The sequence below is a fragment of the Cetorhinus maximus genome, chromosome 4 (genome assembly GCF_964194155.1).
Source record: "Cetorhinus maximus chromosome 4, sCetMax3.hap1.1, whole genome shotgun sequence".
Taxonomy (NCBI): domain Eukaryota; kingdom Metazoa; phylum Chordata; class Chondrichthyes; order Lamniformes; family Cetorhinidae; genus Cetorhinus; species Cetorhinus maximus.
The window spans coordinates 173,898,809-173,926,129 of NC_135882.1; the positions used below are offsets into that span (position 1 = coordinate 173,898,809).

Below are 27,321 nucleotides of genomic sequence, written 5' to 3' on the forward strand. Positions count from 1 at the left end.
AGTGTTCAGTGTTTGGAGCAGTGTTCAGTGTTTGGAGCAGTGTTCAGTGTTTGCAGCAGTGTTCAGTGTTTGCAGCAGTGTTCAGTGTTTGCAGCAGTGTTCAGTGTTTGAAGCAGTGTTCAGTGTTTGCAGCAGTGTTCCGTGTTTGCAGCAGTGTTCCGTGTTTGGAGCAGTGTTCCGTGTTTGGAGCAGTGTTCAGTGTTTGGAGCAGTGTTCAGTGTTTGGAGCAGGAGCAGTGTTCAGTGTTTGGAGCAGGAGCTGTGTTCAGTATTTGGAGCAGGAGCTGTGTTCAGTGTTTGGAGCAGGAGCTGTGTTCAGTGTTTGGAGCAGGAGCTGTGTTCAGTGTTTGGAGCAGGAGCTGTGTTCAGTGTTTGGAGCTGGAACTGTGTTCAGTGTTTGGAGCTGGAACTGTGTTCAGTGTTTGGAGCTGGAACTGTGTTCAGTGCTGAGTTTTTGGAGCAGGAGCTGTGTTCAGTGTTGAGTGTTTGCAGCAGGAGCTGTGTTCAGTGCTGAGTGTTTGGAGCAGGAGCTGTGTTCAGTGCTGAGTGTTTGGAGCAGGAGCTGTGTTCAGTGCTGAGTGTTTGGAGCAGGAGCTGTGTTCAGTGCTGAGTGTTTGGAGCAGGAGCTGTGTTCAGTGCTGAGTGTTTGGAGCAGGAGCTGTGTTCAGTGCTGAGTGTTTGGAGCAGGAGCTGTGTTCAGTGCTGAGTGTTTGGAGCAGGAGCTGTGTTCAGTGCTGAGTGTTTGGAGCAGGAGCTGTGTTCAGTGCTGAGTGTTTGGAGCAGGAGCTGTGTTCAGTGCTGAGTGTTTGGAGCAGTGTGGATTGGGGATTCTGTTGAAGGTCACAGTCTCTCTCTCTCTCTCACACACACACACGGAGCTGGAGCTCAGCGCAGCGCATGCGTTCCCCCCGCCCCGCAGCGGCTCCGACTCACAATGGCGAGAATGCCTGCGAGCGGCGAAACGGCGGCGCAGGGCGGCCTGGCTGCCCCGCACTTGCGCCGCTGTTTCCGCCAGCGCCGCCGGGAGGAAGAGGCGGAGGCGGCGGCGGAGGAGGAGGTGGAAGAGGAAGAGGACGTGGAGGAGGAGGAAGAGGCAGCGCAGCGGCTCCCGCCGGGCGGAGGGGAAAATCCGGCGCAGCCCAGCGGCCGCCTGAGCGAGAACACCCGGCTGGCCACCCGCTACGCCGTGAAGATTTTCCGGGACTACCTGAGCGAGAAGGAGCAGCCGGCCGAATTCGAGCGGCTGGGCAAGGAGGAGCTGTGCCGGGCGCTGCGCTCGTTTTACGCCGAGGCCAGGTCGAAGAGCGGCCAGGTCTACAGCAAATCCTCCCTCATCAGCATCCGCTCGTCCCTCAACCGCTACCTGAACGAACCCCCTTACAGCCGGACCCTGGACCTCACCAAAGACCCCGAGCTCCGCAGCGCCAATCTTACGCTGGCCGCGGTCATCAGGAAACTGGAGGAGCAGGGAGCGGGACCCGTCATCCAGAAACAAGCCATCACCAGGTACAACACCTGAACGGGAGGCATCCAGGGGAACTGAGCTCCCTTCATCCAAAAACTAAACCCCCTCAACCCACCCCCCACCCTCTTCCACTTCCACCTCTTCTTCATTCAGGGCACTTACCTCCTCCCACAGATTATTATGCATGTCCTTTTTTTTTTGGTTTAATAAAACATGCATTTGGTTTTTCATGTGTACTTCACTCATGGCCGTCAGGGATGATTCTTGGAAAGTTTTCTTTGATAATGCAGAGTTGTCCAAAAAAAAGTGCTGCATTCAACCAGCAAAAGACCCCCCCCCACCCCCCAGTCCCTGGTTTCCCCTTGGTGGACCGGTTCAGAGCTGCATTCAACCAGCAAAAGCCCCCCCCCCGCCCCCAACACTCCCTGGTTTCCCCCCGGTTCAGAACCCAGTCGGTGTAGATTTAGGGTAAGGGGTTTTTTTTTTGGGGTTTTGGAGGGGATTTTGTTTTCACCCAGAGGGTGTCGGGGTTCCGGCGCTCGGTGCCTGAAAGGGCAGCCGGGTCCCAAAAAAAAAACCAAAAACACGCCTCGGCGGCGTTTTAAATAAAACGCTCGGCCGTCGTGCGCCCAAGGTGCCGTCAACCGACACGGCTCCGGACCGGAAGCTGCGACGTGGGTTTCGTCCGGGCCGCTCTCTGTTTGGCTAGCGCGGACGCGATGGGCTGAATGGCCTCCTCCTGCGCTGTTGATTTTCACCTTTTCTCTGACGGGGTCAGCAATTAAATGCTCGATCCTGTTTGGGTGATTTTTAAATCACCCTGAGTTAGTTGTATGTGGGTGTACAGACTATTAATGCACACACACACACACTCATTTCTAACATTGAAGCTTAGGCTGTGCAATAACTCCCCAACTTGTTGAATCTCATCGATTCTGTGCCAATATTTGGCAGTGACCTCATGCCCCCCACCCCCAGTGGAAACCACGATGCTGATCGCTGGTTCCCTAATAACCCAACTCATTATCATTTCATTTTTCATTTGTCCTGCTCTTTTAGGTAAAAGCCTTTCAGTTTATTACCCTGATGGGGGACACAGCCACTTGCCCAATTCACATTTAGTAATGTCAGTTCAATGGATTGGAATTTGGAGGGTAATTTCCCTCCCTTGGCCAAACCGACACAAATTGCTGTTGCTACTACAATGGGAAATGCTGAATTAATCCGTATGCCTTGTCTGCCGGCGAGGAGTAGAAACATTACATTGCTGGAGGTGAAATATTTTTGATATTTTCAGCAATAATGTGAGAATCTCCGACCACCGTTATATGTCTTATAACGAGTCTTTAAATTGTCAATAGCTTAAGTCCCTCCCCTCCCGGAGTGGTGTCAAGAGGACAAAAATTACACCTTTTAAGTCCTTCCAGGAACCTGCAAGGGAAAATTTCAGGGTCATTTGTAGGAAATAACATTTGGAGTGTAAGGGATAGCTATAAATTATGATACTGAAACTGTTGTTGACAACAGCAGCCTAAAATTGGCTGGCTACTGATCTTGACAAATGCCCCAGTAAAATCCAGGTATTCCAAGATTGTGATATGACAGCCCAGGTTAACTTCTGTTTTCCTGGTGTCGATAATCAGAAAGTGCAATTATCATCCAGATCAATGTGAGACAATGCGTGAAGTACCATGATTTCAAAGCATTCTTTCCTTTTAACCCATTAGCACCTGGCCAAATGCTTCTGTTCTATAAGAACTGTCAAGTGCAGATGTTGCTGGACCTTCCAGGGATGGGTGTCAGTCTATGGTGGCTATTTCAGGTGCTAATTGGTAATATGTAGAGGGTTCTATTACTGTGGCCATGTCACCTTATTGTACATATAAAGGATGCAGTAGTTTTTTGGCAGAAGCAAAATGCAAACCAGTTTAAAGCATGGTAATGTTCCGTGATGTATGCACCTTTTTACCTGAACGCTACCTGGACCAGTGCAGGAAAATGAGATGGTGGCGGCCAGTATTGATTAGCACCTAGTGATTATCTTTTTTTTTTAAAAAAGAGAAATCATACTCTTTTTCCCAACAATTACTGTACCATGTCGTCAAGACAAATCATATCGTGACATCCCTATCACCAGGTCCGACCTGAGGAAACTCTACACATCCAACGCCTTCGATACGAACGCTCCATTTGGATTACTCAATAAGGTCTGGTTCGAGATCTGCATGTACTTCTGCACAAGGGGGAGGGAGAACCAGAGAGAACTGGAGGAGGACTCCTTTGGCTTGGCCACAGATGAGGATGGGCGAAGATTTGTCTATTATAAAGCATGTGGACCTTACCATAAGTCTCGCTCGGTAACTTGGAGCAAGAAGAGAATGGTGAATGATGAGGAGAACTTCCCTAGGATGTATGAAACGGGCACAGAGTTCTGCCCTTACGCCAGCTTTGTTAAGTATATTTCAAAACGTAACCCTCTGTGTAAGGCTTTCTTTCAAAGACCAAGGGATCATTGCAGTGAAAGTGATGTGACCTGGTATGAGAACAAAGCCATTGGAAAGAACCTGCTGGGCACGCGAATGCAGATGTTGTCCAAAGCTGCTAAGCTCTCCAAGACGTACACTAACCACTGTATAGGAGCAGTCTCCATAGCCACTCTGAGCAGCATTGCAGGTATTGGCAGCAGGTTGGCCCCTCACAGATCTCCCCCGAGCACAAACGGGTCCCACCAGCACCTCCAGCCGTCATGCCCGTACGCCCTCCAAAACCATGACGGAGAGATTGTAGGGGTGAAAGTGGAGCAAGTCATCACCCCCGCTCTTTATGAACCTATGCACTCAGATGAGCCGTGTTCACCTTCACCAAAAAGACTATGTATTCGATCCTCTGTAGATTCCCAGACTGTGATTCCAAACAGAAACAACTCTCGGGAATCTATGCTTCAGGAATCCACTGACCAGCTTGGGACCACTGCATCCGTAACCATATCAACAAACCAGGTAATGCTTTGCAATCATAGGTTTATTATATCATCTGAATTCTCCAACTACCCTTTGAATTATTTTTTTTTTTTAAAAAGCTGTGATATGTCTTGTGCAGTATTTGTGTTTTATAAAAATTGCCCTCTCGGTTTAAAGTAATTTAGGAGGTGAGCATGTATATTTGTTTTAGGGCAATCAATTTTTGGCATTGCAGCTTAAGTGTGAAATTGCTGTATTTCACCCAGTGTCCGATATCAGTTTAACTTCGTCTCCAGGGGCATGTTTGTTTGAAAGCCTTTTGGAAGGTTCAAGAATGTCATAAGTACATTTTGTAACAATTGGTAACTTGATCGGTTAAACTTATTGTGATTTAAATTTGGGTGAGTTTTTATTTTCAGCTTGTAGTTTTAGATTCACGTGAGAAGGATCTCATTCCTGGCTCTGGCTGGGAAAATCTGCGTAGTAGCAGGAGATGGCCATTCAGTCCATGGACCCTGTCCTGCCGTTCAAATCTGATCTATTTTTTTAGGTACCTCTGTTTCGTTAACCTACATGTGCCCCCAAAGGTGTGTAATCAGGGGGTAGGTGGGAATGTGGAGTTGGGGCCACAGTCAGATCAGCCATGATCTTATGGACTGGCAGAGCAGGCTCGAGGGGCCGAATGGCCTACTCCTGCTGCTAATTTGTAGATTCTTATCTCTCTGGCTACTCCAGCCGAATAGAAATCTGTCAATCTCAGCCCTGAAAATTTCAATTTACCCAGAATCCACAGCCTTTGTGGGGACAAGAGTTGCAGATTTTCACTATCCTTTGTGCATGGAAATAGCTTTCTTCGTTCATTCTTGGGATGTGGGCTTCACTGGCCGGGCCAACATTTATTGCCCATCCCTAGTTGCCCTTGATAAGATGGTGGTGAGCTGCCACCTTGAACCGCTGCAGTCCATGTGGCGTAGCTACACCCACAGTGGGGGAGGCGATGGCATAGTATTGTTGCTGGACCAGTAACCCAGAGACCCCAGGGTAATGCTCTGGGGACCCGGGTTTGAATCCCACCACGGCAGATGGTGGAATTTGAATCCAATAAAAATCTGGAATTAAAAATCTGATGATGACCATTGTCAATTGTCGTAAAAACCCATCTGGGTCACTAATGTCCTTTAGGGAGGGAAATCTGCCGTCTTTACCTGGTCTGGCCTACATGTGACCCCAGGCCCACAGCAATGTCCTTAAATGTCCTCTGAACTAGGGGGCAATGAGGGATGGGGAGGGCATGCTATGAGCATCAATAAAAGCTGGTGATGCCCACGTCCCATGAATGAATTTTTTAAAAATACACCCCCACAGCCCTCCCCCCGGCCAAAAACCCCCTAACAGCACTGAGCATGGAAGACCAAGTATAAATCAAAAAGCAAAATACTGCGGATGCTGGAAATCTGAAATAAAATCGGAAAAGGCTGGAAATACTCAGCAGGTGAAGGCAGCGTTTGTGGAGAGAGAGAAACAAGAGTTACTGTTCCTCTCAACAGACGCGGCCACAACCTGCTGCGTATTTCCAGCATTTTCTGTATTTTATTATGTAAAAAGTACTTCCTGGTTTTGCATGTGAGAAGTACCATTTGAGACTGGATGGATGGATGGATGGATGAGGACAGAGCAAAATGGCATTTACTTGTATTGAGAATACCGTTGACTGTGCGAAATTTTAATGCAGGGACCTTGTTATCATACTTTAATAAACATATACGTATATAAATAAATGCATTTTTTTCCCCACAAGAGAACAAATTCAGCCTATTCCCCTCTATGGTAATTGATAGAAGGATTAGAGGGTAATTGAGCAGGAATTTTTTCAACCAGTGGGGTTATGGGGGGCCTGAAATGGTAGTAGTGGCTGAAACCCTCATCACATTTAAAAAAAACTTGGAGAGACACTTTGAAGTGCTGTAACCTGCAGGGCTGTGGATCAAGAGCTAGAGTGTGGGATTAGGCTGTGTTGTTCTTTCTTAATGCAGCACAGCTATGATAGGCTGATTGGCCTCCTTCTGTGCTGTAGCTTTTTCTATCTTTCCGTAATGTTAAGATAGAGAGACTTCCATTTATGTAGCTCCTTTCACGACTGCCAGAGGTCTCAAAGCACTTTACAGTCAATGAGGTGCTTTTCGAGTGTTGTCACCGTTGTGATGTATGACATGAGGCAGCCAGTTTGCACACAGCAAGATCCCACAATGTGATAATGACCAGGTAGTCTGTTTTTGTGCTGAGGGACTGGCCAAGGCACCAGGAATAACTCCGCCTGCTCCCCTTCTTCAAAATAGTGCCATGGAGCCTTTTAGATCACGAAGGCCCAAGTTTTTGTGTGAGGGGTCACGTTTCAATATTATTCTCATTCACAGGGGACAGTGAGCCAATTTCAGAAAGAGAAAGCATCACTCTCTCTCTCTCTCTCTCTCTCCCCCCCCGCCTTTCCCACTCTGTCTCTCACTCTCTCCCTTCCCATTCTTCCTCCCACTTGCTCTCTCTCCTCCCCCACTTGCTCTCTCTCCTCCCCCACTTGCTCTCTCTCCTCCCCCACTTGCTCTCTCTCCTCCCCCACTTGCTCTCTCTCCTCCCCCACTTGCTCTCTCTCCTCCCCCACTTGCTCTCTCTCCTCCCCCACTTGCTCTCTCTCCTCCCCCACTTGCTCTCTCTCCTCCCCCACTTGCTCTCTCTCCTCCCCCACTTGCTCTCTCTCCTCCCCCACTTGCTCTCTCTCCTCCCCCACTTGCTCTCTCTCCTCCCCCACTTGCTCTCTCTCCTCCCCCACTTGCTCTCTCTCCTCCCCCACTTGCTCTCTCTCCTCCCCCACTTGCTCTCTCTCCTCCCCCACTTGCTCTCTCTCCTCCCCCACTTGCTCTCTCTCCTCCCCCACTTGCTCTCTCTCCTCCCCCACTTGCTCTCTCTCCTCCCCCACTTGCTCTCTCTCCTCCCCCACTTGCTCTCTCTCCTCCCCCACTTGCTCTCTCTCCTCCCCCACTTGCTCTCTCTCCTCCCCCACTTGCTCTCTCTCCTCCCCCACTTGCTCTCTCTCCTCCCCCACTTGCTCTCTCTCCTCCCCCACTTGCTCTCTCTCCTCCCCCACTTGCTCTCTCTCCTCCCCCACTTGCTCTCTCTCCTCCCCCACTTGCTCTCTCTCCTCCCCCACTTGCTCTCTCTCCTCCCCCACTCGCTCACTCACCCCCTCTCCTCCCCCGCTGTCGCCCCCCCCACCTCTCTGTCTCTGTTCCCCACTCTCTCCCACTTCTCTCTCTCCATTCCCATTACCCGGCACATGCCAAAAATTAATCTCTCTAACCTCCAAAAATCGCCCTCAGCGCCGTCACCCCTGACTGTTTCAGGTTCAAAGTTGCCTTGGGAATCAGTGATTTTTTTCTCTGAGCTGATATTTATCCCCCACACAGTGTCACCAGCAATTTCCATTCAGTTCAGCAAAAGGAGATTTCTCCTTAGCCAAGCGCATTCTTCCAGACAGGAGCTCCGTTACACCATGTACACACTGAAGCACATTCAAACTGAAGTATACATGGCATCCCTGTTTGTCTATTCTGTCAAAACGTTCCCTTTGATTCAACTTTCAGCGCCCCGATTAGCCAATCAGGGCAGCGAAAAGCTGTCCTATTGAGAACCCTTTTGGGCGAAAAAGTTTTGTTAGTGGGTCGGATACAAACATTTTGGCAGGCCAGATTGCAGCAAGACCTGGACAATATCCAGGCTTGGGCTGACAAGTGACAAGTAACATTCACACCACATAAGTGTCAGGCAATGACCATTTCCAAATACAGAGAATCTAACCATCGCCCCTTTATGTTCAATGGCATTACCATCACTGAATCCCCCACTGTCAACATCCTGGGGGTTACCATTGACCAGAAACTGAACTGGACTAGCCATATAAATACTGTGGCTACAAGAGCAGGTCAGAGGCTGGGAATCCTGCAGCGAGTAACTCACCTTCTGACTCCCCAAAGCCTGTCCACCATCTACAAGGCACAAGTCAGGAGTGTGATGGAATACTCCTCACTTGCCTGGATGAGTGCAGCTCCCACAACACTCAAGAAGCTCGACACCATCCAGGACAAAGCAGCCGCTTGATTGGCACCACATTCTCAAACATTCACTCCCTCCACCACCGACGCACAGTAGCAGCAGTGTGTACCATCTACAAGATGCACTGCAGGAAATCTCCAAGGCTCCTTAGACAGCATCTTCCAAACCCACGACCTCTACCATCTAGAAGGACAAGGGCAGCAGATAGATGGGAACACCACCACCTGCAAGGTCCCCTCCAAGCCACTCACCATCCTGACTTGGAAATATATCGCCGTTCCTTCACTGTCGCTGGGTCAAAATCCTGGAACTCCCTCCCTAACAGCACTGTGTGTGTACCTACACCACATGGACTGCAGCGGTTCAAGAAGGCAACTCACCACCACTTTCTCAAGGGCAATTTAGGATGGGCAATAAATGCTGGCCCAGCCAGTGAAGCCCACATCCCGTGAACGAATAAAAAAATAACACTGGACAGCCCTGTTTTACATCCTCCTGAGGGGGCAGGCGGGGCCTCGTTTTAACGTCTCACCCAAAAGACAGCACCTCCTGGCAGTGTGGCACTCCCTCCGCACTGGACTGGAGTGTCAGCCTTGACTTTTGTGACGATGTTTAGGGCTTGCAGTACAACAACAACTTGTATTTATATAGCAGCATTGATGTAGCAAAGTGTCCCAAGTGCACCTGTGAGTATAAACCCTAGGCCTGATGCTATAAAATATACAAACAAGAGAAAATTGACCTTCCAATTTGCTATCTGCATGTTGCTTCAGGAAGGGCTGAGAAAGAGGAGTGCCGTTGACTTGTGTTGCTTTGAGTGGTGTTTTCCAGCTTTGGTGGCGTCTCTTCCGTCCTAAATGTTCAACATGGGGGAAAGAAGGGAGGGGGATTAAAATAACCTAAGCTTGGTGTGCGTTATATTTTTCCCTCCCGTTATCAGTAACAAACAATCCCGGGGTGTGCCCTGATGCTCTTTTCTTCACAACGTATGAGACGCGGAATGTAAGCATAGTCCCGGAGTGACGAGCAGCTCAAATGAAGCAAAAACCATGTCCCGTGCCAGCCATCACCTTTTCCCCTCTGAGAAGGGCCATTCACACGTAGACAAAATCAGTCACGGCCCCACACACACAAAAACCAACCTAATTTACTTTTTTTCCAAGAGAGAATACAGAAATGTTCAACTCACACACACACACACACCACTTTAATGCAGTGACTAAGTTTGCTTTTCCTTAATAACAAGCACAGCATCTGCATCTCAATCACAACCCTCCTGAAATTCAGCCCAACTTTTTGCTTGCTTCCCTTTCTCACTCTCTTTCCTTCTTTCTCTCCCTCTCCTTTCCCACTTGCTGTCCTGATCGTCCCGCTCCCTAGCTCCCCCCCGCCCCTGGTCGCTCACAATTCATCACCCGAACGGCAGCCGGCAGCCTCCCTGCTCTGAGCTCCTGCTCCTGGATCTCGGGCCTCGCTCTCTCCACACAGCCTGGGCCTCGGGTGATTGCGGCTGAGGCTCAGGCATCTGGACATGGCAGCGGCTGGCCCAGAGTGTGGCAGGCACCGGTGGGCAGGGCCAGGTTTTGTAATCTCCCCATGGGCTGGATGAAAAAGTTCACGAAAAAGACCTGGCCCCCGGGTCAGAGGTTCCCCACCCTCGTTGGAGGTAAAGGTCGCGGGTTTGGAAGGTGCTGTCGGAGCTTTGGTGAGTTGCTGCAGGGTATCTTGTAAGTGTACCTGCTGCCGTCCCAGTGCGCTGGTGGTGGATGGGGTGCCAATCAAGTGGGCAGCTTTGTCCTGATGGTGGTGAGTACTCATCCAGGCAAGTGAGGATTATTCCATCACACTCCTGATTTGTGCCTTGTGGATGGTGGACAGGCTTTAGGAAGTCAGGAGGTGAGTTACACGCGTCAGAGTTCCTAGCCTCTGACCTGTTCTTGTAGTGTTTATATGGCTGATCCAAAACAGTTTCTGGTCAGTGGTAACCCCACCCCAGAATGTTGATACTGGGGGCTTCAGCGATGTTAATACCATTGAATGACAATGGGAGATGTTTAGATTCCCTCTTGTTGGCGATGGTCATTGCCGGGCACTTGTGTGGCATGAATGTAACTTGCCACTTGTCAGCCCAAGCCTGGATATTGTCCAGGTTTTGCTGCATTTGGACATGGACTGCTTCAGTATCTGAGGAGTTGCGAATGGTGCTGAACATTGTGCAATCATCAGTGAACATCCCCACTTCTGACCTTATGATGGAAGGAAGATCATTGATGAAGCAGCTGAAGATGGCTGGACCTAGGACACTATCCTGAGGAACTCCTGCAGTGATGTCCTGGAACTGAGATGACTGACCTCCAACAACCACAACCATCTACCTTTGTGCTCGGTATGACTCCAACCAGCGGAGAGTTTTCCCCCTGATTCCCATTGACTCCAGTTTTGCTAGGGCTCCTAAATGCCACACTCGGTCAAATGCTGCCTTGATGTCAAGGGCAGTCACTGTTTTGCATGTTCAGTGTTAGCTGTGACTCAGTTGGTAACACTCTCACCTTGGTGTCAGAAGGTTGTGGCTTCAACCTCCGCTCCAAGGACTTGGATGCCTAACCTGGTCGGCTGCCTCAGTGTCAGCCCAGGGAGAACCAAACATCTCCCCAGAGCCTGAAGTTGCTGGGTCCTTTATTCATTAATAATGCTTCATGCCATTAACCTCAGTTATTTTGACAGCAAAATTTGACCTATTATTTTTGTTTCTTTAGTTGGCGGCAGCAACAGCAGCAGATTATTTTTCAATGGGGAAGGACCCTTTTCTCTTGCTTGGCATGTTCATTTCACAACTGGTCCTGTTACTTCGAGGGTAACCCTCCCTTGTTTTGGGCAAGTGACGATGACCTCAGCAATACGTCCATGGACCTTGCTCACCGGCAGCTTTTTAAATGCGCAGGCTCTGTTTAGTTAATGTGTAGCCAGAAGCTGCGTTGTTGTTCTAAAAGCAGTCCCCACTCAGTTAAATTCCATCAGCCCACTGACTCCCACAGTTACTGTGACTACACTTCCTCACACTCTTCCTGCCGTAAAGACTCTATTCCGTTCACCCAGTTTCTCCCTCTCCGACAGGCCTGCTCTCACTTTGCTTTGCCAGTCCAATACGTTTCCCTCTCCCTTGAACCGTGATTGTCAGGGACCCTCCAATGTACCTGTTCCATTTCGCACGCTTCTGCTCTCAGCCCTTCCCCAGATCGTGCTAGGGTTCCGCTCGTCCCCACCATGCACCCAACCAGCCTTCACCAGCCGAGCCACAGAAGGCTGTGGAGGCCAGGTCATTGAGTGTATTTAAGACCGAGATAGATAGGTTCTTGATTGGTAAGGGGATCAAAGGTTACGGGGCGAAGGCGGGAGAATGGGGTTGAGAAACTTATCAGCAATGATTGAATGGCGGAGCAGACTCGATGGGCCGAATGGCCTAATTTCTGCTCCTATGTCTTATGGATCGTTTTCTTCCCACTTCCGCCGCCATTCCAGCACTTCACCTTCCAGCGTTCCTAAGAATCCGGAGATTGTCACATCCACAACACAAATGATCCGCTCCTCGGTCACCCCCATCACCCCGTCCCCTACCCAGTGGCACATTGCCATGCGAGTGAAGGACATACAGCACCTGCCATTTTACCTCCTCCCTTCTCATCTTCCAAGGCCCCAAACACTCCTCCTAGGTGAAGTCCATGTTCAAATGCAGCAAGACCTGGACAATATCCGGGCTTGGGCTGAGAAGTGGCAAGTAACATTCACACCACACAAGTGTCAGGCAATGACATTCTCCAGCAAGAGAGAATCCAACCATCGCCTCTTGCCATGCAATGGCATTACCATCGCTGAATGAATCCCCCACTATCAACATCCTGGGGGTTACCATTGATCAGAAACTGAACTGGACTAGCCATATAAACACTGCCTACAAGAGTAAGTCAGAGGCTGGGAATCCTGTAGTGAGTAACTCACCTCCTGACCCCCCCCAAAGCCTATCCTCCATCTACGAGGCACAAGTCAGGAGTGTGATGGAATAATCTCCACTTGTCTGGATGAGTGCAGCTCCCACAACACTCAAGAAGCTTGACACTGCAAAGCAGCCCAATTGATTGGCACCACATTCATAAACATTCACTCCCTCCACCACCGACACACAGTAGCAGCAGAGTGTACTATCTACAAGATGCACTGCAGAAATTCACCAAGGCTCTTTAGATGGCACCTTCCAAACCCATGACCACTACCATCTAGAGGGACAAGGGCAGCAGATAGATGGGAACACCACCACCTGGAAGTCCCCCTCCAAGTCACTCACCATCCTGAATTGGAAACATATCACTGTTCCTTCACTGTCGCTGAGTCAAAATCCTGGAACTCCCTTGCTAACAGCACTGTGGGTGTACCTACACCACATGGACCACAGCAGTTCAAGAAGGCAGCTCACCACCACCTTCTGAAGGGAAGCTAGGGATGGGAAATAAATGCTGGCCCAGCCAGCGAAGCCCACAGCCCACGAATGAATAATTTTTTAAAAAATGGTCCTTATGAGTACAAGGCAAAAAGCTCCGACAAAAAATGTATTCCTTCAGCAACATTCCCACGTACACCTCCTGTAGAGCCATCTTTTGTTACTTGTTCCATTCCCACCCGCACCACCATCCCATTTCTCACTCAATCCCTCCTGTATCCCACCCTGTCACAGACCTTCCCTTCTGTTCTCCCCTCCCCAGTCTCTGAACTCGCTTCCAACCTGTTACTTCTCTAACATTTCCAAGTCCGATGAAAGGTCATTGACCTGAGTGTTTAACTCTGTTTTTCTCTCTCCAGAGATGCTGCCCATCCTGCTGAGTATTTACAGCTTTTCCTGGTTTTAATTAAGTAGAATTCTTTGTTTGGAAGCCAAAAAATGAACTTGAATTTATATTTCACAACCTCGCGGTACCCCAAAGCTCTTTTCAGTCAATGATTACCCTTTAAATGTGCTTTTTTGAAATAATGTTTTATGGGATGTGGGCATCACTGGCAAGGCCAGCATTCGTTGCCCCATCCCTAATTGCCCTTGAACTGAGTGGCTTGCTCGGCCATTTCAGAGGGCAGTTCAGAGTCAACCACATCGCTGCGGGACTGGATTCGCATGTAGGCCAGACCAGACCAGGTAAGGATGGCAGATTTCCTCCCCTAAAGGACATTAGTGAACCAAATGGCTAAAGTGTAACCAATGTTGTAAAGTAAGAAATGTTGGGAGCATGATCCCAGAAACAGCAACCTGATAATGGCCAGATCGCCTGCCTTTCCTCTGCCCCCATACTGAGCGTTGTCCGCACTATGAACAATCTTTCTCCACTGACCTCTAGCCTCTGCAGCTCTCACTGACTGTCCCATAGAGAGGCCAGTCCACATTCTGATATTATACATCTATACCATCTCGCGTCTTCCCTGTGTACGTTTTCCAGGTGTGTTTGCCTTGCATTACCCCCTTTTCCAAACACTCCCCCCGCTGTTCACATCACATGTCCAAAATACATGAGCGTCCTTGATATCACTGCCGCAGACAAGTTCCTCTGAACACCAGCTTTCTCCAGCACCCACTCGTTTGTATCCAGCTCATCTAGTTTTAGTTATATTGCTTGAGGGATTAATATTGGCCAGGACCTCAGGCAGTTGTGGAATCTTTACATCCACCTGAGAAGGCAGGCAGGGCCTTGGTTTCATCTGAAGAATGGCACCTATGGCAGTGCTACAAATCCAACAATGCAACGCCCCCTCGGTGCGGACCCTCCAGCAGTGCAGCACTCCCCCTATACTGACCCTCCGGCGGCGCGGCGCCCCCTCGGTGCGGACCCTCCAGCGGCGCGGCACCCCCCTCAGTGCGGACCCTCCGGCGGCGCGGCGCCCCCTCGGCGCTGACCCTCCGGCGGCGCGGCGCCTGTCATCCTGTGTCGTGGGCTGAAGTACCTTGTGGTTGTCTTGAGTCCACAAGGGAGCTACCCACTGAACCGTGTCTGACCCTGTAGCTGTAACTGTTGTTCCATCGTTGTACAGATAATAACTCTCAAAAGTTTTTTTCTTCAGATAATTATCCAATTCTCTCTTGAAAGGCACATTTCAATCTACCTCTGCCACACTCTCAGACAGTGCGTTCCAGACCCAACCACTTGCTGCACAAAAGTGTTTTTGCTCATGTCTAGTCTTATTTCTTGTGTCACTTTTGATTCTTTTGCCATTCAACTTAAATCAGAATCTTCTGGGTCCCGAATCTTCCACTAATGGGAACAGTTTATCCCCATCTACTCTGTCCAAACCCCTCATGGTTTTGAATACCTCTCTCATATCTCCTGCCAACCTTCTCTAAAGAGTGCAACCCCAGCTTGTCCAATCCAAGCAACTGAAGACTCTCATCCTCTGAACCATTCTTGAAAATCTTTCCTGCACTCTCTCTGATGCCTTCACATCTTTCTTGAAATGCCCTGCCCAGAATTGGACACACTATTCCAGTTGAGGCCAAACTAGTGTTTTATAATGTTCCAGGGGGCTTTGCATGAGTGTTATCAGGCAGTGAGCCGTGTAAGGAGATATTATGACAGACTTGGAGCCAAAGCCTATCCACCATTTACGAGGCATGAGTCAGGAGTGTGATGGAATACTCTCCGCTTGCCTGGATGAGTGCAGCTCCAACCACATTCAAGAAGCTTGACACCATCCAGGACAAAGCAGCCCGTTTGATTGGCACCCCATCCGCAAACATTCACTCCCTCCACCACCGAAGCACAGTGGCAGCAGTGTGTACCATCTACAAGATGCACTGCAGCAATTCATCAAGGCTCCTTAGACAGCACCTTCCAAACTCACGACCACTACCATCTAGAAAGACAAGGGCAGCAGATACATGGGAACACCACCACCTGCAAGTTCCCCTCCAAGCTACACAAAATCCTGACTTGGAAATATATCGGCCGTTCCTTAACTATGGCTGGGTCAAAATCCTGGAGCTCCCTCCCTAACAGCACTGTGGGTGTACCTACACCACATGGACTGCAGCGGTTCAAGAAAGCAGCTCACCACCACCTTCTCAAGGATAACCACAGATGGGCAATAAATGCTGGCCCAGCCAGCGAAGCCCACATCCCGTGAACTAATAAATGTTTAAAAAGGTGTCTCTGCTGGAATTGAGCATTGTATTTCCTGATGCAGGCGGTATTTACAGACCAGTATTGAATGGGGGAACTACCTTGGTCTTTGAGCATGACACAGCTTTGTCTTACCATTGCTGAGTAAAACAGCCTTTATCTTGGGCGCGGGTGCCTGAAAGAACAGCAGTGTCATCACTGGTTTGTGCCGCCTGCAAAGTCTACAGTGTCAGCACCCAAGCCAAACGAGTGTTAGAGAATTGTCGTTTAAAGAGAAGTTTTGGGAAAAAAAAATTGCATTGCATAGGAGGTTAATACCGAGAGTGTGAAGGTGAGATGAGGAGAAAATCTTTACACAGTGAATTGTTGTGATTTGGAATGGGTTGCCCGAGGCAGATTCAATAGTAATTTACAGAAAGGGGATTTGGACAGATACTTGGGTGAGGATAAATGGGGTCATTTTCAGGTTGGCAAACTGTAACTGGTGGGATGCCACACATCAGTGCCGGGGCCTCAGCTATTTACAATCTATATTAATGTCATATTAAAGGAAGGATATACTTGCATTACAGGCATCTCAGAGAAGGTTCACTAGGTTAATGTTTGTGACGAAGGCATTGCCTTACGAGGAAAGGTTGAGCCGGTGGCGTTTAGAAGAACGAGAGGTGATCTTACTGAAATGTATAAGCTTCTGAGGGGGATTGACAGGGTGGACGTTGAGAGGATGTGCCCCCCTCATGGGGGAATCTAGAAATAGGGACGTAATGAGTCTCCCATTTAAGACAGAGATGAGTCATAGAATCATTTACGGAACAGAAGGGAGGCCATTCGAGCCATTGAGTCCATGCTAGCTCCCATGGAGCAATCCCACTCCCACTCCCAAACCCCATAGCCCTACTGGTTTATTTCCTTCAAGTGCCCAGCCAATATCTTTTCAAATCATTCATTTGTCTCTGCTTCCACCGCCTTTGTGTGCAACGAGTTCCAGGCCATTACCACTTGCTGTGTAAAAGAAAAAGTTCTTCCTCGCATCCCCCTGCTTCTCTTGCCCAAAATATGAACTCTGTCTCCCCTAGTCCTTGTACCATCAGCCAACTGGAAGAGTTGTTCCTTGTCTACTTTATCTCGACCTGTCATAATCTTGTACACTACTTTACTCCAAGAAGGACACCCCCAGCTTCTCCAACCTAACCTCGTAACTAAAATCCCTCATCCCTCGGACCATTCTGATAACTCTCTCACCCTTCCTAAAGCGTGATGACCAGAACCGGATGCAATACCCTGTTTTGGGCCTGACCACAGCTTTATAAAGGTTCAGCATAAATTCTCTGCATTTGCACTTGATGCCTCTATAGTTTTGATCTCCTTAGTTAAGAAAGGATGTAAATACATTTCAGAGAAGGTTCACTTGACAGGCTCCTGGGCTGGGGCAGGTCTGGGGGTGGTTTGGGGGGGGCGGGGGGTGCGGCGAGGTTGGTTTATTGGACAGGCTAGGCCTGTATCCATTGACGTTTACAAGATTGAGAGGTAATCTTATTGAAACACTTAAGATTCTGAGGGGACTTGACAGGGCGCATGCTGAGAGGATGTTTACCCTTGCGGGAGAGACGAGAACTAGGGGCCACAGTTTCAAAATAAGGGGTCTCCCAGTCAAGACTGAGACGAGGAGAAATTTTTTTCTGAGGGTTATGAGTCTTTGGAATTCTCTTCCCCCAGAGAGTGGTGGGGGTGGGTTTCGGGGTCATTGAATATTTTTTAAGGCAGAGGTAAATAGATTCTTGACTAACAAAGGAGTCAGAGGTTATCGGTAGGGTAGGTGGGAATGTGTAGTTGAGGCCACAATCAGATCAGCCATGATCTTATTGAATGGTAGACCAGGCTCGAGGGGCCGAATGGTCTACTCCCGCTCCTAATTCGTATGTTCGTATTTGTGAAGCCCAAGATCCCGGGATCTTGGAAGAGGAATTTCTCTTACAGGATCTTGAAACTTTGGAATTTTTTACTCCAGAGAGCAATGGAGGCTGAGTCAAGACTTAAGTTCTTGACAGGTTCTTGACTAACAAAGGAGTCAAAGGTTACCGGGGGCAGGTGGGAACCTGGAATTCAGGCCACAATCAGGTCAGCCATGGTCTTATCGAATGGTGGAGCAGGCCCCAGGGGCCCTGTGGCCTACTCCTGCTAATTCCTCCTATTCTCATATTTTGGGAAAAGGTTTGAAGGGGTATGGGGAAAGGGCAGGAGATTGGGGCTAATTTGCTCGCTCTTTCCCAGAGCTGACACAGGCATGATGAGCTTACCTCCGTGTCATTCCATATCTACCTTCCACTTGGAAAATTCTGGGCGACAGCTCCATTTTTAACTATACCTTTATTAATTAAAGGTTGAAAGCTGGAATGTCTTAAATTATACTCGATTGCTTTTTACAAAGAATGTTATGTCATAGGGTTTGAGAGCTGATTAAAGCACAAAGGCCCATATTCTAGACTAAAACACACTGGAATAATTAGTTATAACCACTTCTAAACTTGTTCTGCAATATGTGATCTGCTTGTGTAAAAGAAAACCTTCACCATAATGCTGGACGGGTTGTGTCAGCCGTGGCTCAGTGTGTAGCATCAGCAATTCCTCATGTCGAGGATGATTCATTCTTGTGGATAGCTGGGTGGCAGGGAGATCTTGGCGTTGGTTTACGAGTCCTTTCTTAGCCTTATTTTCTCTCCCACAGTGAGGGCATCAGTTATCGGCCCATAGAGGTGGTGATGGATAGTTGGCTCAAGCTGCTGCCCACTCTTTCCCTGTCTCTTGCTGTTCTCTCTCTCTCTGTGGCTGCTGTTGTTGACTGGAAGGTCTTGGCACCATTTTTGATGATGAGTCACCATTTTGGCCATGATTGGGTATCTGCTTCCCATGTGTTGATGTGAACAGAGCAGGACCTTCATGGAGGCTTCGGGATTGTCCTTGAAATGTTTTGTTTGGTCCCCCTGTGAGCGGATTCCCTGGTGTAGCCCTGAGTAGGGCCACCCGTTTGGGTAGCCTCGAGTCGGACATCCTGACAACATGACCCGTCCACCTCAGCTGATGTGAGGTCATCGTGGTGTCTCCACTTGGCAGATCTGCATATTGGAGGATGCTCGTGTTTATTCTTTTGTCCTCCCACTTGATTTGCGAGATCCTTCTAAGATAGCGTTGATCCCTGGCCTTGATATGGTGTCTTTAACTTGTCCAAGCTTCAGTATCATAAAGATTCGTGGGGAAAATCACTGGCCAGAGGACTTCACAAGTTTCACTCCTGTAGCACTCTCACCTCAGGCGTCAGGGCTGTGGGTTCAAGTCCCAGCCCAGAGACTTGAGCGTGTAATCCAGGCCTACACTCCCAGTGCAGGGATGAGGGAGTGCTATATGTTGGGAGGTGCTATCCCTTGGATGAGACTCAAGCCATCTGCCCTCGCTGATGCCAAGGCCACTATTTTGGAGAAGGCAGTGGAGCTTGTAGAGTCATCGAATTGTTACGGAACAGAAGAAGGCCATTTGGCCCAATGTGCCTGTGCCTTGGGCCTGTGATGTCTATGTCTTGTTCTCTGCAAGAGCAACTCACCAAGTCCCACAACGCCGCCATTTCCTCATATCGCTGCAATTTTTTTTCTCTTCAGACATCCAGTTCTCTTTGATTGAATCTGCCTCCACCATACTCTCAAGACAAAAGATAGGAGCAGAAGTAGGCCCATTGAGCCTGCTTCACCTTTCATTATGACTAGACTGATCTTGGGCTTTAGCTCCACTTTACTGCCCTCTCCCCATATCCCTCAACTCCCTGAGATACCAAACATCTGTAGCCCAGACTTAAATACGTTCAACAATGGGGCAGAGGCAACCCTCTGGGGTAGAGAATTCCAAAGATTCATAACTTTTTTGAGTGAAGAAACTTCTCCTCGCCACAGTCCTAAATGATCACCCCGTTACCCTGAGACTGTGCTCCTGTGTTTTAGGTGCTGCAGTCAGCGAAAACGATCTCTCCATGTCTACCCTGTCAAGCCGCTTCAGAATCTCGTATGTTTCAATGAGATCATCTCTTCTAAGCTCCAGAGAATATAGGCCCAATTTACTCAGCCTCTCATCTCAGGGATCAAACCTTTACTGAACCACCTCCAATGCAAATATATCCTTCCTTAAATATGGCGACCAAAACTGCACACAGTATTCCAGATGTGGTCTCACCAAAGCCCTGTACAACTTATTCTTGTACTCCAATCCCAATGTAATAAAGGCCAATGTGCAATTTACCACCTTAATTGCTTACCCATTGTCCATGTTAACTCTGAGTTCCTTGTACAAGAACACCCAAGTCTCTCTGAACATCTGCATTTACAAGCTACACACCTTTAAAAAAATTTGCTACTTTTCTATTCTCACGACCATAGTGAACAACTTCACACTTCCCCCCCCGCCCAATAAACTCCAGCTGCCATCTTGTTGCCCACTCTTTTAACTTGTCTATATCTCTTTGCAGCCTCTCTGTGTCCTCCCCACAGCTTACCTTCCCACCTAGCTTTGTGTCATCAGCAAACTGAGGTACGTTACTCTCTGCCTCTTCATCTAAGTCATTAATATAGATTGTAAATAGCTGAGGCCCCAGCACTGATCCTTGTGGCACTCCACTATTCACTGCCTGCAAACTTGGAAAAAGCCCCATTTATGCCCACCCTCTGCTTTCTATCCATTAACCAATGCTCTACCCATGCTAATATATTACCCCAACTCCATCAACTCTTATCTTGCCTATAAACCTTTTGTGTAGCACTTTATCACATGCCTTTTAAAAGGCTCTGCATTCCAGATCCTAACCACTCACTGGCACAGTGTAAAAGTGAGAGGTCTGCCATTTAAGACGGGGACGAGGAGAAATATTTTCTCTCCAAGGGTCGTTAGAATGTGGAATTCTGTCTCCCAGAAAGCAATGGAGGCTGGGTCAGTGAATTTACTCAAGTTTGGCTTTTGATCTTCAGGGGAGTCAAGGGTTATGGGGTGGGGCAGGCAGGAAAGTGGAGTTGAGGCCACAACCAGGTCAGCAATGGTCTTATTCAGTGGTGGAGCAAACTGGAAGGGCCCCTGTTCGTAAGTCCTATGTTTCTTTAAAAAAAAAAGTTTTTCCTCCTCATCTTGCCATTGCTATTTTGTCAGTCACCTTCTCCCCAATGCCCTGGCCAACATCATCTTAAATAATAAGAAAAGATAATCTGCTCATTGTCACATTACTGTTTAGATGACCTTGCTGTACACGAATTCACAGAATCACAGGACTGTTACAGTGCAGAAGAAGGCCATTCGGCCCATCGTGTCTGCATCGGCTCTCCAAGTGAGCAGGTCACTCAGTACCACTCCCCTGTCTTCTCGCAGTAACCCTGCACGTTTTTCCTTCATAGGTAACCTTCAAAGGTTACAGGGAGAAGGCGGGAGAATGGGGTTGAGAAACTTATCAGCCATGATTGAATGGCGGAGCAGACTCAATGGGCCGAATGACCTAATTTCTGCTCCTATGTCCTAACCGTCTAATTCCCTTCTGAATGCTTCAAGTGACCCTGCCCCCTGCCATATTTCCTGCATTGCGACAGCGTACATTTCAAAAGTGTTTCATTGGTTCTGAAGCATTTTGGTAGGTTCAGAGGTTGTGAAAGACGTTGTAGAAATGTTTTCTTTGATGCCCTTCCTTACTCCAGCCTTTTACCAGCTATTACTGCCTAAACCAAAATGCTGGTCAGATCGCTTTCCACCAAAAGTATTAATGTCACTCAATGCAGGCCTGACTGACTAAAACGTGACAGTGCTTAACCATTTCACACCCTGTTGCTCCTAATGGATTTTCCAAATAGCATTGCCCATTTTGTGTTAAACGCAACGTAACAGAGAGGTAGACAGGCAGATGCCGGGATGTATCGACCTTGATATCCATTACTGAAAGGTGGCTCAATCCATTAGTCTGGGCTGGGTTAGCATCCTGACTCAAAAAGATGAAATGGCACCACAACGCACACACGTACACACACGTACACACACGTACACACACGTGCACACACGTGCACACGCACGCACACAGAGTTCCTGTAATTACTGCCACATCAACAAAGACTCAGTCCTTTCAACATTAACTGGAGCCTTCTGACATGTGAAACCTATCTTAGTGGCATTAGAAATATTGACTTAAAGGATAAGTCGCCGTTTTGCTGCAATGATTTAATTAGTTTTACCGATATTTTACACCGGTAGCTGATTTGAACATGAGGTGATGGATAACTTTAGTTCAGGTCCCCTGTAATGGGTTAGAATCTTATGTGCCCTTACCCTGTTAGTAAATGATTCTTGTATAATGATGAGATGAATGAACTTCCATCAGTGTCTATTCGTTAAAAACAATTTTGAAAAAAGATTTGCATTTCTTTAGCACCTTTCGTGACCTCAGGATGTCCCAAAGTGCTTTACAGCCAATGAAGCGTTTTTGAAGTGTGGCCACTGTTGTGTTGTACGAAATGTGGTGACCAATCTGTGCACAGCAAGCTCCCACAAACAGCAATGTACAATGACCGGATAATATCTTATTTTGAAGAGATTGTTGCTTGAAGGATAGATGTTGGCCTGGAAGAATTCCCCTGTTCTTTTTCCAAAAACGTCCCATGAGATCTTATACATACACCTGAAAGAGAGAACATCTCCGACAGTGCAGCTCTCCGTCAGTAGCACACTGGAAGAGTCGGCCTACATTTTGCACTCAAGCCTCCGCTGTGGGGTTTGAACCCACGACCCTCTGAGTCGGAGGCAGGAGTGCGATGCACTGAGCCCATGATTGACAGCTTGAACTGCTGGATAATATTTTATGATCCATCGATAAGTTTAATAGAAAATGAGGAGTGATGGGGAGTATTCTGGTGAAAGTTTAGGTCAACCCCAATAGAGTGCGTTCTCCTCCTGTCGAATGTTTGAGTGTACTAGCTGGACGGGTGCACCTGTTGACAGCGTCAGTGGAAAATTGGCAAGCGATTTCATTCTGGTCTTCCTCACGGTTAAGGAAGCATGCTGTGCAAACCAACTCCCTTTCTAAGTTTATTAGGGTCAGCAGCGCCTCAGTGGGTCGCACGCTCATCTCTTAGTCAGAAGGTTCTTAAAGGATCCTTGGTCAGTTGCTGCAGTGCATCTTCTGTATGGTAAAAATGTCTGCCACTGTGTGTTGGTGGTGGAAGGAGTTAATCTTTAAGTTGGTAGATGGGATGCCAATCAAGTGGAGTCACACTCCTGACTTGTGCCTTGTTGATGGTGGTCAGGCTTTGGGGAGTCAGGGGGTGAGTTACTCGCTGCAGGATTCCCAGTCTCTGACCTGCTCTTGTAGCCACAGTATTTACATGGGTGGTCCCTGTTCAGTTTCTGGTCGATGGTAACGCGCCCCCCGCCAGATCTGCCTCATTGAGCATTGCGACCAGTTCTGGGCACCACACTTTAGGAAGGAGGTGAAGTCATTGGAGAGAGAGTGCAGAAAAGGTTCACCAGAATGGTTCCAGGGATGAGCAACTTCAGTTATGAAGATAAATTGGAGGAGTTAGGACTGTTTTCCTTGGAGAAAAGAAGGCTGAGGGGAGATGTGACAGCGGTGCTCACAATCATTAGGGGTCTGGAGAGAGTAGATGGGGAGAAACTGTTCACACTTGTGAAAGGATCGAGAACGAGAGGGCACAGATTTAGAGTCATTAGTAAAAGAAGCAAAAGTGATGTGAGAAAAAAACTTCTTCATGCCACGAGCGGTTAGGGCCTGGAACACGTTGCCTTGAGGCAGGTTTGACTGAGGCATTCAGAAGGAATTAGACTGTTACCTGAAAAGGAAGAATGTGCAGGGTTACAGGGAGAAGGGGCGGGACAATGGCAGTAGATGACAAAGGCGGCATAGAGGTAAGATAGCAGCCTTTATGCCACTATCAGCACCTTCTTTAGTCTTTAACACCACCATTAACACTCCCTTTGCCTTGCCTCCATGACACCTTTGTCAAATCTCTCCCGAGCTCCCTGACCTACTTTGCTCCACCTGCTCCAACCCCGTCTCTTCAACAAAGTATAAAATCCATCACGTTTCTACCCCTCTTTTAGCTCTGAAGAAGAGTCATACGGACTCGAAACATTGACCCCGTTTCTCTCTCCGCAGACGCTGCCAGACCTGCTGAGTTTTTCCAGCATTTTCTGTTTTCATTTCAGTATCGGGCGGTTTTTCGTTTTTATTTTAACTAAATATAAAGCTAGTCTCATTAACGGCAACTGTGAAACTATCCTCGATTGGCATGAAAACCTCATCTGGTTCACTAATGTCCTTCGGGGAAGGAAATCTGCCGTCCTTACCCGGTCTGGCCGACATGTGACTCCTGACCCACGGCAATGCGGTTGACTCCGAAGTTGGCCTAGCCAGCCACTCAGTTTTATAGGGGTGGGTCACAAACGCTGGCTTTGCCAGCAATGGCCACGTTTTGTGAATAAGCGAAAGGACAATGTTTAAGGTCCAAGTGGTTATGACTTTCAACTGTGACTGTTGCGTCACGTGAGGATCCAGAGCACACCAGGAAGAAATTCTTCACGGGTGCAAGTTTGTTTATGTCAAAATAAATACGAGGCAGTTCCAACTGATGAAGTTATTCCCGTTTTTTGTGTCTCCTTCAAGCATGACTATTGTGCCAACCTGCAGACTGTAATAAAACAGCAATAAGCTGAGGAAGGGTGGGGAGATCTGGTTTGTAAGTGGAGCAGTGCTGCTGTACAAATAACATTAAACCAACGCCTCACTGTACAGAGACGATCATGCACAGTGATACTGTTCCATTGTTTGCGGAACCTTGCAGCCACTCCCTCAGGTTTTTATTTCTGGACTGAGGGGCAGCTCGTTTGACTGTCCTGAGTTAACCTCTGCCTCTCTAAATGATGGTTTATAGTGTCTCAGAGCGTTTTCCAACGATTTGGCCATCGCAGAGTTTGGGACGTTTCAACCTCAGTGTCCTACCGCCCTGCCTTGCAGCCTAGACAAGCTGCCCTCCACTCCTTGTTTCAATAACTCTAAAATCACTTGACGCTTGTAAGACATTTAATAGAAATCTACAGCAAAGAAACCGGGCATTCGGTTCAACGGGTACATGCTGCACACAAACCCCCACCAACCTGTTTTCCCCTTATGTACTCACCTCTCTTTCTCTTAAATTCATCTATGCTGGGGGGAACGGAGGGGGGGGGTTGGCCGTGGTGGGTGAAAGGTGGTGGCGTAATGGTAATGTCACTGGACTGGTAATCCAGAGGCCCAGGCTAATGCTCTGGGGACAAGGGTTCAAACCCCACCACAGCAGCTGGTGGAATTTAAATTCGGTTAATAAAATTTGGAATATAAAGCTAGTGTCAGTAACGGTGACCATGAAACCATTGCAGATTCACTGGTTCACTGATACCCTTTAGGAGAGGAAATCTACTGTCCTTCCCTGGTCTGGCCTACATGTGACTCCAGACCCACATCAATGTGGGTTGACTCTTAACTGCCCTCTGAAATGATATGGCAAGCCACTCAGTTCAAGGGCAATTGGAGATGGGAAATTGATGCTGGCCTTGTGAGTGACACCCACACCCTGTGAAACAATAAAGGAAAAAAAACCTATGCTATTCACCTCAACCACATTCTGACAACATGTAAATTAAGTCCATAGAACCATAGAAAAGTTACAGCACAGAAGGAGGCCATTCGGCCCATCTTGTCCATGCCAGCCCGAGGAAACCCAGGTGCCCTTTCTAATCCCACCTTCCTGCACCCGGCCCATAGCCCTGCAGCTTACAGCACTTTAGGTGCAGATCCAGCTACTTTTTAAAAGAGTTTAGAGTTTCTGCCTCTACCACCAACTTGGGCAGCGAATTCCAGACACCCACTACCCTCTGTGTAAAAAAGTTCTTCCTCATGTCCCCCCTAGTGGTTGTGGGTTTGGAAGGTGCTGTCTAAGGAGCCTTGGTGAATTCCTGCAGTGCATCTTGTAGATGGTACACACTGCTGCCACTGTGCGTCGATGGTGGAGGGAGTGAATGTTTGTGGATGGGGTGCCAATCAAGCGAGTTGCTTTGTCCTGGATGGTGTTAAGCTTCTTGAGTGTTGTTTGAGCTGCACTCATCCAGGCGAGTGGGGAGTATTCCATCACACTCCTGACTTGTGCCTTGTAGATGGTTTGACTGCCCCTATTGTTAATACAGCAGGAAGATCAAGCTACTGCAGTCTTTATGATCCTTCTCAACCCTCAAGGGTCTCATTACTGCCTTTTGCCTTGCTCAGCCAGGTAATGAGCACCCTGGGGGTAGCAATGGCCAGAATGCCCTCCAAAGTGATGGTATCATCGCATTTGTAAAAGTTTCCTTTAAACCTGGCTTTCAGTTTCAGTTTATTTTTGGGCGGTTGGGGGGGTTGGGGGTCTGGCCTTCTGGTTGAAAGAGTTTGTCAGTCTGCAGGGAGAATCCCACTCATGTTTATGGATGGTCGAATTAAGCAGTGAGCAACACTCATTGACCACTATCAGCTCACAACATAGTAGCAAGCCGGAGCCACCATGGAATTTTTCCCCATTTCCGGGACCTTGCGTGCGTTTATTTTAACATTCCCTCCAAAAGCGACCCGTCTGCGCGCCGTCCGTATTTACCGCGAAATTGGATTTGAAGAGAAAATTTGCATTTTTTTTTGCCGTATCGAATTCAAATAAAGCTTGAGGCAGTGAATGGGTTCCCTCGCCCACTTTCAGGTAATTCCCTCCTCCACGATCTGGCGCTCTGCACTTGGCTTCGAATCGACTGGGGCAGGGATGGGAAAAGCACAGCTCGGACTGGCAGCAAGCCTGGGCTGTGAACGGGAAACGCCGGTTCTCGGGGAGTTGCACTGCACACCGAGTATATCCCTCCCTTTCATTTCCAACTCTGTCTCTCCTGGGGGCACGCTCAACGTACCAGTGGATAAGTGTAAATTATAGCACCCGAGCAGGGCACCATAATGTAGCAAAAGAGTTTTTAAGGAGGCCCGTGCCTCAATTTGTTTTGTTCCCGCAGAAGCTGTTTTCTTTTAATCGTGAAAAATTACATCTATTTTTCATTATGCCTGCTATTTATAACAATTGTAAAGCCGAATGCACACAGCATCCAGCTTTTGAAATTCATTTTGTGTACATGCCCATAGGCATGCAAGTAATCTATTGGGTGTATAAAAAAAACAAAACACAGACAAGACTTGAGACGTTGGTGGAGAGTGAGTTTCAGCTATCTGCACACGATGTGAAGAAACAGGCCATTCGGCCCGACTTGTCTATGCTGGAGTTCGTGGTCCACGTGAGCCTCCACCCCCTCCTCGCACCCTATTTCACTCATCTCTTTACCAACGTACCCTTCTATTCCTTTCCCCCCCCTCATGTACTTATCCAGCCTTATCTCAGGGGCAGTAATAACGAGCTTAGCCACTGGCGAATGCAATAAGGAACTCGGGAGAGATTTCTTTACCCAGAGAGCGTTGGGAACGTGGAACTTGCCACCACAGGGAGCGGTTGAGGTGAATAGTATAGATGCCTGAAAGGGGGAAGCTAATTAACCGTGTGAGGGAGAAAGGTATTTAAGGA

General features: G+C 48.3%; 1 protein-coding gene across 2 annotated transcripts in view; it reads left to right on the forward strand.

Annotated features, from left to right (window-relative positions):
• The first annotated feature begins 872 nt into the window (after positions 1-872).
• Positions 873-27,321, forward strand: part of LOC144680041 (BTB/POZ domain-containing protein KCTD1) — a 77,010-nt gene continuing 50,561 nt past the window's right edge. The window contains exons 1-2 of one of the 2 annotated variants that reach the window (XM_078541144.1): positions 890-1,505; positions 3,602-4,463. In XM_078541144.1, the coding sequence (XP_078397270.1) occupies positions 934-1,505; positions 3,602-4,463 (1,434 nt within the window). In that variant the 5' untranslated portion in view covers positions 890-933. Of the gene's footprint in view, positions 1,506-3,601; positions 4,464-27,321 lie in introns of both variants that reach the window. The other variant, XM_078541145.1, reaches the window with a different exon arrangement.